Source organism: Anoplopoma fimbria, chromosome 24 (assembly GCF_027596085.1).
Source record: "Anoplopoma fimbria isolate UVic2021 breed Golden Eagle Sablefish chromosome 24, Afim_UVic_2022, whole genome shotgun sequence".
Classification (NCBI taxonomy): domain Eukaryota; kingdom Metazoa; phylum Chordata; class Actinopteri; order Perciformes; family Anoplopomatidae; genus Anoplopoma; species Anoplopoma fimbria.
This window is the reverse complement of record NC_072472.1, coordinates 2,693,215-2,711,357: the sequence shown is the minus strand read 5'-3', so window position 1 is coordinate 2,711,357 and position 18,143 is coordinate 2,693,215. Positions and strand designations below refer to the sequence as shown.

The 18,143-nt window shown below is 37.3% G+C and overlaps 1 protein-coding gene across 2 annotated transcripts; it reads right to left on the bottom strand.

Moving 5' to 3' along the window:
- Window positions 1–560: 560 nt before the first annotated feature.
- castor2 (cytosolic arginine sensor for mTORC1 subunit 2) lies at window positions 561–17,704 on the bottom strand. Of its 2 annotated transcripts, XM_054626203.1 has the most exons (10): window positions 17,675–17,704; window positions 17,349–17,470; window positions 11,079–11,149; window positions 9,151–9,344; window positions 5,751–5,883; window positions 5,504–5,627; window positions 4,322–4,432; window positions 2,100–2,182; window positions 1,835–1,929; window positions 561–955 (listed from the first exon to the last, which is right to left on the bottom strand). In XM_054626203.1, exons 2-10 carry the CDS (start codon window positions 17,459–17,461, stop codon window positions 893–895), a joined length of 987 nt encoding a protein of 328 aa, XP_054482178.1. In that variant the 5' UTR covers window positions 17,462–17,470; window positions 17,675–17,704; the 3' UTR covers window positions 561–892. The 2 variants fall into 2 exon arrangements, with proteins under 2 accessions (XP_054482178.1, XP_054482177.1); XM_054626202.1 differs by lacking the exon at window positions 17,675–17,704 and having other exon boundaries at window positions 17,349–17,615.
- Window positions 17,705–18,143: the final 439 nt, after the last annotated feature.

Sequence of the window (18,143 nt, the reverse complement as noted above, 5' to 3'; positions counted from 1 at the left end):
TATAAAAATGTTCATTGATTAACACATCTGTAAATCAAATAATTAATGCCACATAAATTGAGCCTGCTGGCCAAATATTAATATATATAATTATTTGTTTGTTTAAAACTCACATACATAGAAAAAAATCAAATCAAATCAAATTTTGAGTTACCCATCAACCAGGTTGCTCACAGCGTGAATCCATATTACGTTTTCAGAACACTAAAATTATAATTTCCTCATCAAGGTCTTTGATTCACTTCATGTGCATCCAAAACAACGAACTCCAACAGTCTGATCATTGCTGTTATTAAAAGATGTTTAAATTCAGCTACTAAAAGTTAAAAACATTATTTATCAACTCAACGCCGTGTCTTCGCCGTCGGTCTCTAGAATTGTCTCCTACGATTGCACACATGTAAAGTATTTTGACAAAGGCATCAGTTTAGGCATTCAAACATCTTGGCACTGAGAAAAAAACGACCTGTGGAGAACAAAACAGATATGGAGAGTTTGAATATATATATATATATATATATATATGTATATGTATATATATATATATATATATATTCTGGAGTACATTCGTCATCGCTCCATGAGAGGAGTTATGTAACTAATACAGTATGGTGCTCATGGGGGTCAGGGGAGTGGGAAGAAGCAGCTTCAGAGAGGAAAAGAAAACGTATATTCAGTCTGGTGAACTAAAGCAACAACTACCAGAGCCGACGGTGGAGGAGGGGGGGAGGAGAGAAAGCAGCCCTAACAATCCGTCTTAGTCCTCGTCCGCCTCCAACGCTCTGTGGTTAGATCCCTTTCCTTTCAGAAAACGACCCACAGAAGTCCTCTCATGAGCTCTTGGCACTTTTTGGACACGATAAACGATCCTCGGTTTTTACGGCGGTTTCCGTCACTGAGCCGTGCTCTTGGTCCGCAGAGCTCCGATCACGCTTTGGATGTTTTCTTCAGGAACCTGGAGAAGAAACGAGGATTTATTACAATCTGACCAAAGGGCTGCAACTAACGATTATTGTGATGAATATATTTCAATTAATCAATTAATCGTTTGGTCTGTAACACATCAGAAAACAGTGGCGTCGTTAAAGGTCTTGTATTTTCCAAACAGTAAAAACTCCATTGGTGGAATCCAACTAAGTACATATACTCAAGTACTGCACTCAAGTACACATTTGAGGTACTTGTATTTCCATTTTATGCAACTTTCTACTTCTACTTCACAACATTTCAGAGGCAAATATTGCATTTTTTACTCCACTACATTTATTTGATCCCTTTTATTTACTTTTCAGATTTACAATATAAATAACAAATATAAATAAACTAATGAATGATGATGTATAATAATAAATTCAACTACTCAGCAGTTTATAAAGTAATTAATATGAGCTCCACCTCTTACCAGCTGCTGCAATAAAGCGATAAACACATTAATGCATCAGTATTTTTAAATCTATAAATATATATTTTTCTGAAATAGAACATTCTGCATATTGAGTACTTTTACTTTTGGTACTTTAACTATATTTTAATGCAAATACTTAGGGTTTTGAATGCAGGACTTGAAACAGTATTTTATATATTGTAGTATTGCTACTTTTGTTAAAGTAGAATTCCTAAATACTTCTTCCAATACTGCAAAAATCTAAAATTATGATATTTATTATAACGTAAGACAATGAAAAGCAGAAAAATTCTAACATTTGAGAACCTGAAACCATCAGGTGTTGAAAAACAATTAATCGGTTATAATTTATTTAATTTTTCATTAATAGTCTAATGGTTGCAGCTCTACAGTAAATATAAATAAAGCGTTGGATGGTTCCCGTCCTACCAGTGCGTGGTCGAACTTGAAGGTACTAATGTAGTAAGCAGGAATGTCAGCCGTCGCCAAAGGTTCTGATATCTGAGCCACGATGCCGCACTCGTCTGCAAAGAAATGATACTTCACATTAATGATTGATATCAGTTTGTACTCATGAATGTGTACTAAGACAGTACAGCAGTAGTTCCAAACCTAGGCATGTAATATATATGCATGAGTTTTTTGTGACCTTTTCTTTTTCTAAAAAATGTGCAAATAAAACATAAACACTCACCAAACCCTAAAGGTTGTCCTCCGATCCGAACCATCTTCCAGAGCTCACCAGAAGCACTGGTGAAGAGGACGTTGTTGGGAAACCTTGAAGAGAACAAAGTGCAAAGAAATTAACAAATTAGACTTCAATATATATGTTTAATTCAAATATTATAGCATATAGATTAAATAAAATACAGTGGAAACCAATGACAGTTGAGTCTTTTGACCTGAAACTACTTGTTACCTCCCAAAATCCGAATAAAAGTGCGCCATAAATAATGTTTTTTCCCGAATCGTCGTTAATGCTTTTCGTAAATCAACTCTTAATTCCTCAGAGTTTGAACTCACACTTCCATCCTGCATCCAATCAAGTTGCAGAAAACCATGAAAAACTGATGATATGTTACTGATGGTTCAACGAGACGTAAACTTTACTGCTTTACAAATACACTTAAAAACAAAATGGTTTTATTGGTTGCGTGCAAATAATTTATCTGTTTGAGTAAAAAGATAACCTTGGAATATTAAAATTATTTATTTTGTTGTGGAATTTTTTAAGAAAAAGGACAAGACATGAAATGTAATTAAAAGAGCCAATCTGCAGCAGAAAAAAGCTGCAAATTAATTTAATTTGCAAAAAAAAACAACTGATATTTTATAGAGATGTTTTTTGAGTTTTCTCATCTTTAAATGTTTGCCTCTCTCTACTTTAAATCACTTCTTTGTTTTTCTCTGGTTAACACTTTGCAGACGCCTGTCTCTGTTAACAGACTGTGTGGAGCTGCAGAAGAAGAAGAAGAAGAAGAAGAAGAAGAAGAAGAAGAAGAAGAAGAAGAAGAAGAAGCTAACGATTAACTCTTCTCTGCTGAACGACCCGCCGCACTGAGTAAGAGAGGCGTTGTAAAGTGGAGTGAAATGGGTGACCTATTCCTTTAAGGCAACACATCAGGTCTTATATAAACTTGGGGACAAGGATGACCTACATGCTGCTGTAGAAGAAGATGAACGTGGTCATTTTGTGTCTCTGGTGTTGTTTTGTGTCTCTCTGTAGTGATTTTGTGTCTCTTAGTAGTTTTTTTGTGTCTTTTTCTGGACATTTTAAGTGTATTTTTAGTTGTTTTGTATCTTCTTATTGTTAATGTGGTCACTTTTTGTTCATTTTGTGTCAAATTTAAGTAGTTTTTTATGTCTTTGTGGTAATTTCCAGTCTTTTTGTATCTTCTTCTTGTAATTTTGTGTCTCTATGTAGTTGTTTTGTGTCTTTTTGTGAACATTTTGTGTCTCTATGTAGTTGTTTTGTGTCTTTTTGTGAACATTATGTGTCTCTTTGTTGTCACTCTTAGTCTCTTTGTTATAGTTTGTTTCTCTTTGTAGCAATTTTGTGTCTCTTTTTTGTGTCATTTCCAGTCCCTTTGTAATGGTTTTGTGTCTCTTTGTGGTAATTATCTGTCCCTTTGTAGTTGATTTGTTTCGCTTTGTGGTCAATGTGTCTCTTTGTTGTCATTTTCAGTCTCTTTGTTATGGTTTTCTTTCTCTTTATGGTCATTTTGTTTCTCTATGTGGTTGTTTTGTGTCTTTTGGTGAACATTATGTTTCTCTTTGTTGTCACTTTTAGTCTCTTTGTTATGGTTTTCTTTCTCTTTGTAGTAATTTTGTGTCTCTTTGTGGTTGTTTTGTGTCTCTTTGTGGTTGTTTTGTGTCTCTTTTCTGTCATTTCTCTTCTCTTCCTTGTTGGTATGCGTCTCTTAGAGTGACATTTTGTAGCTGAAGGTCATGGGGGCCTCTGAACCTTTGGGCCTCTGATCCTGGTTGTCCCGTTCAGTAATCCATCCATACCTCTGGTTGTCTTTAAGACCTCACTGACTCATAACAGGGACAACCTTTGATTGGATGCTCATAGAGATCAGCAGCTGTTCAGGTTTCTTTATGTCCTTTCTGCTTAATTAAAGACTTTACTGAGAGAGAGCGAGGGACCAGTGGGAAACAAATGAGTCAGACTCAAACCCGCTGTGACTTAAGTACATCGTATATGCCCAACTGCTCTGCTGTTGCTTAGCAACAAACTAATAGCCCTCCCCCCTCTTAAACAACAATAATCATAAATTTGCTCTCCCTGTGTAAACATAATGTCCCCGTATTAAGTGAGTAACAGAAAAACAACGTCTTGAAAGAACAAGTGAGGTTGATTACACAGCAGAAATGTAAATACGTTGTTGTTGTTGTGCGTTTGTGATAATCAACCTTTGAGTCGTCTGTTCGTCCATCACCAGAGAGATGTAGCCCTCGATCAGGGAGAACGAGAAGAAGCGGATGTGGCTGGAGTCCTCGCTGGAGGCTGCAGACTCCTTCGACCTGGAGAGAGAGAGAGAGAGAGAGAGAGAGAGAGAGAGAGAGAGAGAGAGAGAGAGAGAGAGAGAGAGAGAGAGAGAGAGAGAGAGAGAGAGAGAGAGAGAGAGAGAGAGAGAGAGAGAGAGAGAGAGAGAGAGAGACTGGTGACGCAGAAATCACATTCTGGTATCTCACACCTAATGACACCTCACCACATGTCCAGTTAGGTTTCACACATTATTTCATCCAGAACCACCTGAGAGTCTCTGCTGGTAAATGGAGTGGTTAAAAATAACTTTTAATAACATTTACTTAAGTACAGTATGATTTTAAGGTACTTTTATAGAGTATTTACTCATCATTCCCTCTTTATAGTTGTTTTTTTGTGTCTCTTTGTAATCGTCTCTTTTTTGTCTCTTGTAGTTTTTTTGTGTCTCTTTGTATTCATTATGTGTCTCTTTGTAGTTGTTATACATCTCTTTGTGGTCATTATGTATCTCTTTGTAGTTGTTTTGTATCTCTTTGTGGTCATTATGTATCTCTTTGTAGTTGTTTTGTATCTCTTTGTATTCATTATGTATCTCTTTGTAGTTGTTTTGTATCTCTTTGTAGTTGTTTTGTATCTCTTTGTGGTCATTATGTGTCTCTTCCTTGTTGTTTCATATCTTCTTGTGGTAATGTTGAGTGTCTTTGTAGTAGTTTTGTGTGTCTTTTTTATTCTGTGTCTCTTTGTAAAAGTACTGTACTTGAGGAGAGTTTTAATGTACTTTAATAGAGTATTTCCATTGTCTTCTACTTTATACTTCTACTACATTTTAGAGGCAGATATTGTTCTTTTTACAACAACACTTATTTGTTACTTTGCAGATTCTGATTAATAACAGACTTTAAACTGTACAGACTTTGAACCACAGTTATGAACAGATTAGATTAAGTAGCACACAGATTATACATTAAACATTATGGACATGCTCCTACACAGTTCTCCAACCATAAGTAATCGAAGGAGTGTCTTTTGGTTTTGTCCCTCTGTATTTCATCATTTTAAAGATCTCAGTTAACACAGATTTCGTAGTTAACATTTCACTTTCTTACCCTCCGGAGTAAAACATGACGTCCATGAGCAGCGTGGCCACAGAGGGCAGTGTGTCCGGGTCCAGACTGGTCACACAGAACATGTTACTGGGACTAGACAACGGGTGAATGATGGGACGGGGCGCTGGAAAACATGAATGAAAGAACACACATAGTATATCATATGACATGTGAGGAAGGTTAAACTTACTGTTAAAGGCTTTCTTCTATGCAAAAGTAAACACATAAATGTTTTTTTCAGGCCTACCAAGCTTAGGCTTCACGAAGCCGTTGGTGACTCCGAGGTCGTGAGCAGCGACCGTCTCTCCGTTGACGACCCGAAGCAAAGTGAATTCTGAAGACAGCGTGTGCATGACCATCGGCAGGTCTCGCTCTCGAACCTGAGGACAAAAGATATGAGTCAGTGAGTCGAGAACGAATGTTTAAATGTTTGTTTTCATCCATTTACGGAAGATGACTGCATTATGTTTTCAATGCCTTTGATAATAGAATGACTTAGTATTTGTACATCATTTGGGAAAACATGATCGTTGCATGATAGTAGGAGGAAATAAATCCTCCTGTAGACTCTCTGTCCTATTCTGTATCTAGTTGTTCTCCATCCGTCTCCATCATTATGAAACCAGAACATCGTGTCAGGTTTTTGAGTCACGGAGAGGATCAGCGGAAATAATGGGAGCAAATCTAACTTTAAGATTATGACTGCCATGACGATTGCTGATGAGACTTATCAGCCCATACAGATTGTTTTTGTTGTTTTGTTCTGTTATAGCAGCAGGTCTATGAGGCTCAAGACTATTTTATTTTCACAACCCTCAGAAAATTGATTTCAACCTTCTGGAAGTCAGTATATATTATCAAAAGTGGTTATTTATATCCTTTTACTGTGTTACAGTCATCTATAGTGGCATAAAAACACACTTGGCATTAGTAGTTTAAATTATGTATTATAATCTGTTTAGAGCTGTATTAGGAGGTTAAACAAGTCATAAATCCCTCTCAATATATATTTATATGTGTGGAAACTCCTTTAAACAACTAAAACCAAAAACACTACAATTTACCCTCAAAATTTACCTTCGGTACCTAAAGTCAATTTACCAAAGAGAGCAAGAAAGCATCACGCATGTGTAAAAGGGGGGCAAAAAAAGATAAATAATAAAAAAACGTTGAATAGCGCTTTAAAGAGGTACTCAAAGGCACTTTACATTGTATAAACAGAAACGATAAGAGCAATAACACTATAAACAAGTCATATTAATGACATTAGAACAGTTTAAAAAGGTGAAAGGTGCCTTTCCTTTTTGTTGAGTCATAAAGGTTCATAGAGGGATTTTTTTTCTCCTTTAAGGTTATATAAAAATTGTATTTGAATGTCTTTTTATACTTCAAATATTGCCATCAAATAAACTGAATTAAGCCACAGCAAACATAACATAACACAATAGAAACCCATAAAGATTTATAATATGGGTCTTTTTATGTCTCTGATACAAACGTGAACTCTGGAGCTGATAAAAGAAAGAGTAACAGAGTGTTTCCTGACTGAGGGTGACAGCTATTACGTCAGTGTGTGTGTGTGTGTGTGTGTGTGTGTGTGTGTGTGTGTGTGTGTGTGTGTGTGTGAAGCAGTTTGACTCAGTCAGGATCTTCGTGGCTCCGTCTACATGAGTGTATTCAACATTTGGGTCAGGTTTTACCGCTTTATGTAACACAAAAGATCCGAACAGTGAAAACACACACACACACACACACACACACACACACACACACACACACACACACACACACACACACACACACACACACACACACACACACACACACACACACACACACACACACACACACACACACACACACACACACACACACACCTTAAGCTGGTGGGGTCTTTGGGTCTGCTCAGAGATTCAGTAATGTGATCCGACACAGCGTGAGAAGACGAGGACAGAGAGAGAAGATGCAGCAGGTTTTTTTATTTTTTATTATTATCTGATATTCTAATAATTAGGATTGTGGGTAGACATGAAAGAGAAAACGAGAATGATACCTGGAATTCCAGCTGGAGGGCTGAGCCGCTGATCCTCTTTACGTAACAGATTATCAACATCGACACAGGTTCTCTTTCATTTTCATAAACATGCCAGAGCTGCTCAGCAGACCTTGTTTTTCCACCAAAGCAAGGCAATAAAACAACAACAAAAAAAACAAAAAAACACTCCCTGTGGCCAGAGCGGCCTCGGAATGAGAGAGAGAGGATTTCTTCTCCCCTAAATCAAAAGGAAGTGGCGCCGTGAGACGGAGACTATATCCAAGGTTATTGCTTTCTCATGTCGGACACTGTGGACGCAGACAGTTGTGTTGCCAGCTGTTGTATAATAGAAACAAGAGTGCAATTCTTGGAGCATGCTGCGTTCAATGACACTAAACAAGAAAACCAAATCCAAGTTTGTATTGTAAAGTAATTTCCACTTTATTTTCTTATTCTATTTCTGCTTATTAAATTGGTTTATTTAGTTTTTTAACTAAGTCTGGGAGGAGAAAATCTACTGTATTTTAAATCCCTCTCAAAATAATAGAAGAGTAGAATGTGTCACTGTAGAAGAGATTGTGTTCTGGCATTTTTTCTGCAATAGCCTGTCAATGTATGTTAATTCTGTAGTTACCGCTCTACATTATAGTTTTTGTTGTTAGAGGTCAACGACTTCTCACTCTGATCTCGTCAAATACCGCCACAGGGTAGCATTCTGTCAGTGCTTTATTGTCTGTATGAGACACACCAGGCTTTCAAATAGCTCCAATCTAAACCCTTTCATATTGGAGGTCATTTAATTTTTTAGCAACCAAATTACACGAGAGGTTTAAGCGAAGTACAAGTGAAAGCTGAATAAGACATTTTTAGGCAACCAAAAATGTTACAATTAACTTTCATGAATTGAAAACACGCTGTGAAAGGGTTAAATTTGTAAGACGAAAACACAAACAACCGGACCGGACAACGCCGTGATAGCGACCTGTCAATCAGTGTGTAGCCCCGCCCTAAAGCATCCCCTGCTTTATGGTCTGTTTGACTCTAAATGGAGCATCATTTACTAAATGAACATCATGCTGTATTGAAGAAGACTTGAAACTAGAGATTGAGACCATAAACTCATGTTTACAATGTTTACTGAGGGAATAAATCAAGAGAGAAGTAGAGTCATTTTCTCATAGACTTCTATACAACCAGAGGAGTCGCCCCCTGATGGACAGCAGAGAGAATGCAGCTTTAAGACACTTCAGCTATTGGCTTCACTTTTCATATCCGGACGTTGCTACCTGGGTGAAACAAACACAGGACTTTCACTCAGGAGACGACTGTTTGTGTCACGAGTGAAACTAAAAGTAAACTCTGACTGTTTTTGTCCCGTGACTCGTTACTCAGTCAAGTTAACGTCAACCACAATCACTCCATAAACCCAACTAAGTAGTTTTGTTGCACAAACCTGACTTCCTGTAAAGACAGAAGTTTATTTTGAAAAGACAGTATGGATGTAAAAAGCCATTCCTATGTGGAATCTCCTTCACATGTATTAAAGTTTACAAGTGTTGCTGTTGAAATTATGAAAGAAAAGCATCATCTGAACATTCGTATCCACACTCACCAGAATGAAGTCGGTCTGATACGTCGACAGCATGAACACGGAGATGTTGTGGTCGGCCAGCGGCGCGATGACTGATTTGGCGATTTTGGTGACTCCGATGGGTTGCGAGTTGGAGGCGTTGCCGCCGCCCGACACCACGTTGAGGGCCAACCATGTGGCGTCGGCGACACTGATGTGCTCCGACTGAGGCAGCTCTGGAGAAGGACAGAGACAGTCATAAATATCACAAAATGAACCATGAAGACCTGAGAAGATGCTGATTTAGAACGAGCTAAAGCTAGGATTATTTATTTCCCTAATAATGGTCGTAAAACAAAGCTGTGTTTAAAATGTACAAGAGCTTTAAACTGAATTCAGTTCATGCTACTTTTTATACTCTTTAAAGCTCTTTGCTGGGAAATATGCACAAATAATGACACATTCTTTCAACACCAGTTTGGAATAAATAGAAAAGAAACTAGGAAGTAAGAATGAGCAATGAGCACGACTGTGTTTTATGCGTTGTAGTTCCTGTTTTTTAATCTTTAAATCACATAGTCTGTCTCTGTGTTTGTAATTTTGTGTGTAATTGTTTATTTTTTATTCTTGCAAAGCACTGCTTTATCAAATAACCTTTACTTTAAAACTTTGTATATATATTATCTTGACTGCTATTGCCAGTGCATTTTTATTATCTGGACTCGTAGATTATTATTCTCAGCCTCCACTCTTCTGTGGCAGACTGAATATTAGACCAACTACCTCTTTGGGTTCATTGGTTTGGTTTCTGGCTCATAAAAAAAGAGGCAAGAATATTTGAGATGTGAGTTAAACCTTCCTTTTATCCATATTGTTGAAATACTGAAGCAGAAGTAGCACACTGTTGCTCTTACAAAATAAAACACTTCCATGACCGTTAGCTTTTAGTGGCTAAAATGTACCACTTGTTTCAGTCATTCTCAAAGCAAAACCCCACAAATATTTACTCCTCAGACAAACATGTGCTTCTTGTTTTTATCATATATGATAGTGAATGAGATATATATTTTTGTTTTGACTTTTGGTTGAATAAAACAAGCAATTTTAGGACATCACTTTGGGCTCTGGAAGGTTTTCATGGGCGGTTTTCACTACTTTTTGACGTTTCACAGACTAAACGATTAGTTGAAAAAAACAAAATTATTCAGCATATAATCGCTTATTAAAATAGTCATTAGTCACAGCCATAGTATTTAACTAAACAGCTTATTAAAAATGTTAAAAAATCTAGTGGCATTATGGTGAGCAATAAAATAACAACTTCTCTGAATATGTTTTTGTTATTCAACAACCTTCAACATGCAGTAGATTCATTATAACTAGAGAATAACATTAGCTGCATGATTGCCTTAATAAGTTACTGGATTGTGCAATAATTCTCAGACATTATAATTCTCAGCTCAGCGCTCAGGCCTAATCATCCCTTGGACATAATTCTGTCCACATTAAAAGGTCAGAAAAATATATTTTTTACGACATATGGAGGTTAGAAAAAATGTCAGAAATGTATCTTACATTGCTTTCTTTAGTTTCATTGTTTAACTCAACAGAAAAACAGGCCTCTCCACAGGCAGAGCCAGTCTCCAGTAGAAAATACCTGCAGCAGTTATGCAACAAATAGCCTGTAGTCTCCAGGGAGACGGAGGAGGGTCACCCAGGAACAGGGTGTGTAATGACATGAATTCACTCAATCAGCCAAACACGACCGCCCGCTCGGCCTCGCGTCCATAATGACAAAGTGTGCTCAAACATTGGCAGCGTGAGGCTCGCGGTGCTGCAGAGAGTCACAGGTTGCACAATGTGATTTTTTCCTGCCGATCTATGGTTGCCACGGCGACTTTAAAAGACCCACTGAGAGAGAGAGAGAGAGAGAGAGAGAGAGAGAGAGAGAGAGAGAGAGAGAGGCCCACCTTTAAAGCCTTCCTCGTCCACGATGATGGTGTAGTCCTCCGGAGTCTCTGTCAAACTGAAGAACTTGCATCTGCAGAAGAAGAGAGGACGGATCAAACAGTGTGTGAGAGGTTTGAGGAGACAAAAGAGCATTCATAACACACACTTACAGTTACATTTGAAAAGATGCATGGATGAGATGTGCAGAGATCAATGCAAGACTGCAACCATTTAATATTGAATAAACAAGGTAATCGATAAAGCACAGAGCTGCATATAAACCTACATGTTTACCAAGAGCTGTTAGAGGAATCGCAATGATTGAGAGGCTTTAAAAATGCAAACATAGGGCTTAAATCAATATGTTTAATAGATTTTGCTGACGTCATCAGCATTGACTAAACATCTTGTAAAAAAGCTAATTAATAGTGTTTGGTATCAATTCAAATGAGATTTCTTTATAGTTTAGAAACTTTTTTTTTAATTTATTCTCTCTTCCGTATTGTTTTGGTTCATTTTGTGAAAAATTAAAATAAACAAGTTTAATGAAATCTTTAATAAAGAGGTAAGAATGAAACACTAAAGTATGTTTTATATTGTGTACCCTGTCATTCACAAGTATTTTCAGCATTTGAAGAGTTAATTGTATTAAAGAAATTACCTTATTGATATCTAACAGTTTGTTTGTATTTCCTTTCTCATGTTGTGCTTTTGGAAATGCTTGTCCTGTTTAATTGGTTTTGCTTTTTTTTGTGTTGATGTATTTTGGTTTATTTATAGATTTTTTAAAATCATTTTAATTAAAATGATTTAACAGTTTTTATATAATTGTAATTATGTCATTTGTGTTATTATTTCAAATGCATATCTTGAATATTATTACAAATTTGACCACAAAAAAAAAATAATTCAAGAAATGCACTGACTTAACTTTCAGTAAGCTGAGCAATAACAATAGGTTTACTCATTCCACTTAGTTTTTAATCACTATTTAATACTCAGGGACATTTCAGCACAATTAAAATAATATCATGAACAGTTCCGGGTATCAAACTGTTTTTGGTACGAAATGTGTTGCTGGCATCTAAAGTCCGGTCACACCTGCCAAAACTTCTGGGCTCCCTTTTATGTCATCTTATTAAATGCCGTGTCCGGCAGACTCTCTCTATCACAAATGAAAGCAGCGCGCTGAAAAACCCCAGCAGTATTAACAGCACTGTGATGATGGACGTCTTTTACAGGTTACTGAACGCTCACACGTCCTACTTTGGCTGAAAGGTGTGAAAAACAACAGAAGAGACTCAACAAAGCTTTTCTGTGAGAACGGCAGCATTTCCTCCTGGAGTTAAATCAGCTGCCAAGTGTTGCTTTGACTTGCAGAGACAGAGAATTAGGATGATTGAAATTGGATTTTTTTGTCTTCGTATCGGGTTGATAATAAGACTTTAATCGTGATCACGTCATTTAGAGCACTTGTTCTGTTCTATGACAGTTTAACATCCAGATCAACAGTGAAACAGCAAATCACTGCAGGCAATAGTGGATTATGAGACAAAAAGCCCCTAAAAACAGAATAAAAGAGGCCCTAACGCCTCTCCTTTATGGGAGGAAGACACACAGACTTAAAAGGTATTTAGCATCTTGTTGTTGTTGTTTTGTGTCTCTTTGTAGTCGTTACGTTTCTTTGTGGTCATTTTGAGTCTCTTTGTGATAATTTTGAGTCTCTTTGTAGATGCTTTGTCTCTCTTTGTAGTTTTTCTGGTCTCTTTGTAGTCTTTTATGTCTCTTTGTAATCAGTTTGCGTCACTTAGTTGCTTTTTATGTTTTTTTGTGGTTACTTTGAATCTCTTTTTTTGTTGTTTTGTTGTAGTTGCTTTGTGTCCCTTTGCAGCTATGACACTTTAGCCTCCTGGTCCTTGTCCCATTGCCGACATTCCTTCTCTCTGCAAGGAACTTCACAGGGAGTCTCTAAATAAGTTTATACTGCAAAACACCCACAACAGAGAGAAAAAGCACAACAAACATACCCTATACGTGGGTACAGTGCTGCACCAATACATTTTCTATAGCAATCACATATATTGAGCCATTTGCGGACAGCAGAACAACCTTTAAACAAAACACTGACATACAAACACCTTCTAATGTTGACATGGTGGTTGTGTTTAGGGCCACCTGATGAAAACAAGTCTAATGTTCATTCTCTTTTTTGGTCTCCACCAACTCCTGAGGGAAATATCTGTCTCTTTAGCTGCTAAACGCTCCACCGTGTTCATGACGGAAGTGGAGTTTTTGAAAGAGCTAAAAGAGGCTAAAAAGCTCTGTAGAGGTGAGGGGAACACCAACACCTTTCCTCATATTACACTTGTGCCATTTGATTTATTGATTTGATAAATTAATGATTATTGCAGCTTAAATACTGCAGGTACTAAACAAAAAGTATTGCATTGGGAAATTCTGCAAGTCATGTTATTTTTTGATTAATTTCCTTCATCTTGTGTTTTATTTTAAATAAATAATATAAGTTTATTTGTCTGAATGCATGCAAGAGACCACGCAGATAAGAGTGAGAGTTTTCCTTAAATGGACTGGAGTATATGAAGCTGCTTTGATTTAGTGAATCAACACCTAAGCATACATGCATACTGTGTTCAGTGGAGAGAGGAGGCACCATGCATAATGAGGATGAAGAGGATTATCGAGCTTCAACAACACCAGGACGAGGAGAGACGACTCAGCTAGAAAAATAAAACTAGCTGCAAAACTGGTGTCATCCAAAGGACAGCCATGCTCTGCAGTCAAATGATGTATTTAATCATTAATGAGGAACCCGAACTCAAACAAGGTGAACCTCTTCACAATTTACCCAAATATTGAGTCCAACTCACTCTGTTTGACAGAATTCATTCAATAAAAGATGAGGAAACTTTTACTTGTTTTTCTTGCTTCAGGGGAAGACGCAACACATTACATTGACTTTTCTTACCATAGAAAAGTGTTTGTGTGTGTGTACTTTTTGGAGTATTTTTTATTTATTTAGTAATTTTACTTTGTTTTTCGTATTGCACGTTATCTGAAATGTTATGTTAAAATATGCAAATTAGGCATTATCTAATGGTAACTGGTGAATTTGGGAGCGGTCTACAGACGCAAAAGACCAGTCCACCGTGGACAGACCCAGATCCAGCAGAGACCAGTCCACCGTGGACAGACCCAGATCCAGCAGAGACCAGTCCACCGTGGACAGACCCAGATCCAGCAGAGACCAGTCCACATTGGATAGACCAAGATCTGGCTTCACTGCAGCCTTCGACCTGGAGGGAGGAGCTCCGGAGGGAGGAGGAGAGCTCAGCTCCCGGCAGCAGCAGCGACTCCTCCTCCTCCTCCTCCTCCTCCTCCTCCTCCTCCTCCAGGAGCAGAGCTTCTCCTCTCTGGGAGCCAACACCGACACCACGCTGCTGGAGACCCAGGACGTAGTGCTGGACCCGCTGGAGGGAAGGAAGTCACGGGAGAACCAGAACCAGGACTGGCTCCCAGGTGGCACTGCTGCCGGGAGCAGAGCAGCAAATCCAGATCTGGGTCTGGCCACAGTGAACTGGTCTTTGCTGGATCTTCCCACGGTGGACTGGTCTCTGAAGAAGTTTCTGGTGAACCCGTGTGCTGTAAATCCTCTAAATGTCACGGCATATCGGACAAGATGACAGCCGTTAAGATTATCCACCATTATCATCTCTGAAGGTCTCGTTTACTGATAGAGATCATATAGAGGATCAGGATCAAACTGAGACTGATTCAGAACCAGTTTAAAGTTCCTCACAGTGACTTTAAGTAAAAGAGGATACAGTCTAAAACCAGTGCTCTGAATGAATATCAACTATTACTGGACGTCCACATGCAGGACAAATAGATAATGCATTTTCTGATGAACTGAAAAAACAATCTTTGGTGTTCTCGTAGATTTTTTTTTAAATCAAAATATTCACAATTAATATGCGAGTTCTGTGCTGATGAGCCTGGAATGGAAGATTACAGATTCATTCTTTTACTTTATGCTTATGATTGACAGTTCTAACAACCAGCACACAAGTTGGTTTAAAGGCAAAACCACACAAATCACATGTTTTTCTACTTCCTCACTGACATTCACACAGAAAGTTCTGGTTGCAACAAAATATAATGAATGAAAAAATGAATATTACATGTCTCTATTAGTACAAAGTAACTGGCCTGATTGATATATTGACTTAAGGTATCGCAGAGACGTTGGTATCAGCATTTATGTTGGTATCAGCATAAACAAATGGTTATGATGAGTTTGAAGTCATTTAGAAACAGTTTAGTTTATACAGCCGAGAAAAATAGTTTAAGACATCTGCTAAATGAATGGATTGTAGGAGAAGAGACTGGTCAGGATCTTTTTCAGGATCACTATATTCATTAAGTCTGGGTTTAATTACCTTGAATGATGGATGGACTTTGGCTGATATGAGGCATTCATGTTTGCTTGTTTTTCTGCCATTTCCATGTAGAATATATCCGAGAAGTTTTCCAGTCTTAATTATGACTTGGGTTTTGAATTAAACTCTATTTAAAAGCCCTAAAACTGGTATTTACAGCATCTCAGATATCACTTGAATGCAGCATTACCACCTCTGATACACTATTTTCCTGAGGAGACCCTACAACCTGCTTTTATGAGTGAATGTGTGCATAAAGAACACACTTTTAAAGATACATTCTGCTCATATTTGCAGTTGAAAGCAGATTAAAAGCATTACTGTAGTTTCTCTTTACTGGACTGGTGAAACAGCCGTGGCTTCTTTTCTTTTTCCAGCCAGCAAAACAAATCAGTTCACACTTCAAAAAGTTGGCGGACGAAGCTGGGAAATCACAGACTATGTGTGATGAAGTTGCAGCAACAAGAAAAGCAACATGATATAGTTTGGATAGAAGAAAAATTTTATTACTAGATTTTATACAACTACAATACCAAATGTATCTCTATAATTAAACACGGGAGGCTAATCCAACCAAGAGGAGCAGAGAGATTATGTTTTTGAATTCTAAACTGAAACAGTTGATTATTTAGAGAAGAACTGGTTGTATATTTTATAATTGTTTTGCCAGAAAATGTCTGATTCCAACTTTTCCAACATGAGGATTTGCTGCTTTTCTCAGTGTAACATCTTTATAAGATGACTATATTTGAGTTTTTGGACTTTTCTTGGGTCACAACAAGGCTTTTGATGATGTTATTAGGTACGTTGATCCTTAAAAAATAGAAAACATACCATTTTTAATAACTGAAGCATGTTTAATTAACTGTGTAATCAGCTGTGAGCTTTTTAAATAAAGTCAGATGATTATTAATGCCGTCAGAATGTTCATGTCTGGACCTTTACTTCACACTCACTTATGTCAGTTGTTTTCAATACTGTATAAATGAAAAACATACATTTTAATACCACAATAAACTATATACAGTAGCAGTCAAAAGTTTGGACACACCTTCTCATTCAACTACTTTGAAGAAAATATAAAACATATTCTGGTTTGTTGAGCATTTGTTTGTTTACCACATAATTCCATATGTGTTCCTTCATAGTTTGGATGTCTTCAATATTAATCTACAATGTAGAAAAATAAAATAAAAAATAAAAACCATTGAATAAGAAGGTGTGTCCAAACTTTTGACTGGTTCTGTATATTGTGACATTTCATAGCAAACAGACAATTGACAGATAAATAAATAATGAACAAACTCATTAGAGTGACACCCAGTGATCCAAAGTGAGAAACAGTAAACTCATTTATTTAGGCTAACATTAATAGATAAGTATATAATATTTATAGAGTGTAAAGATTAAAGTTTCCCCTCATAGATATCCACTTTCTTCATCCTTATGCTGCTTGTTCAAGTTTAAAACACATAATTTCCCCTTTTTAGAGAAGGAAAAACAGCCTTCACACACACACACACACACACACACACACACACACACACACACACACACACTTATACACACACACACACACACACACACACACACACACACACACACCACACACAGAGCTACAGATCACAAAGCTACAAAATGACAGTACAGAAAGAGGACAGGCCTGAACGCTGCAGGAAAAACAATTACAAGCATTGAACACACAGCTCCAGTCTGCAGGAGTCTCCAGGGAGCGCGTTTTCTAGAGAGACGCATGTTCTCACCTTTATTCCCAGGTGGGAATAAAACACATAAATGACACCTTAAGGTGCTCGGCTCTGCAAAGTTACATACCTTGTTCTGGAGGCCAAGAAAGCGAGTTTTATTAATCCATGGGTGCAGACCTGGATCCCTTCTTTCTCTATACTGGCCACTTTCAGGCTGTGCTCTAGAATATGAAGCTCCATCTTCTACGTCTTCTCATTTGAGGAACATGTAGAAATAATAATAATAATAATAATAATAATATGTAGAAAAAAATGAGTTTCACATCAGATGCATGGGTAAATACATAAATAAATAGGCGCTCGCTGCAGGGTAAAGAAAGGAGGTTTAAATAGAGAAAAGGAAAGAGAGAGCAAGGCAGGGTGGAATAAAGAAAGCGGAGGTGAAGAACGGACCTGCTGTCAAAGCTGCAGAGCAAAAACGAGTGTTTCTGGTGGGAGGTTTTCGAAATAAAAGTCCTCATATGTGGAGAGAAAGAGGAAGTTAAAGGAAGAGTTTGACATGTTTTTGGATTGCAAAAGATTTGCAGCTATAAAGACTACATAGGAAGTGTGTAAGTTCATTATAATTACATTGGTAAAGGTTATTTCATATTGGTTTTTTGGTAACATCTTTCAAATATTATTATATTCCTTTATTGATCCCCATGGGGGAATTCAAGTGTTGCAGCAGCTCAACTACACAGACACAGACAATAAATACACATACTATACAACTACACAGACAATAAATACACATACTATACAACTACACAGACAATAAATACACATACTATACAACTACACAGACAATAAATACACATACTATACTATACAACTACACAGACAATAAATACACATACTATACAACTACACAGACAATAAA

Coding starts and splice junctions, on each gene's coding strand:
- castor2 (XM_054626203.1), bottom strand. CDS start 17,461: ATGGAGCTTCATATTCTAGAGCACAGCCTGAAAGTGGCCAGTATAGAG. Junction 4,433..5,503: donor GTCATGTTTTACTCCGGAGG/GTAAGAAAGTGA, acceptor CTCTCTCTCCAG/GTCGAAGGAGTCTGCAGCCT. Junction 956..1,834: donor TCAAGTTCGACCACGCACTG/GTAGGACGGGAA, acceptor TTTCTTCTCCAG/GTTCCTGAAGAAAACATCCA.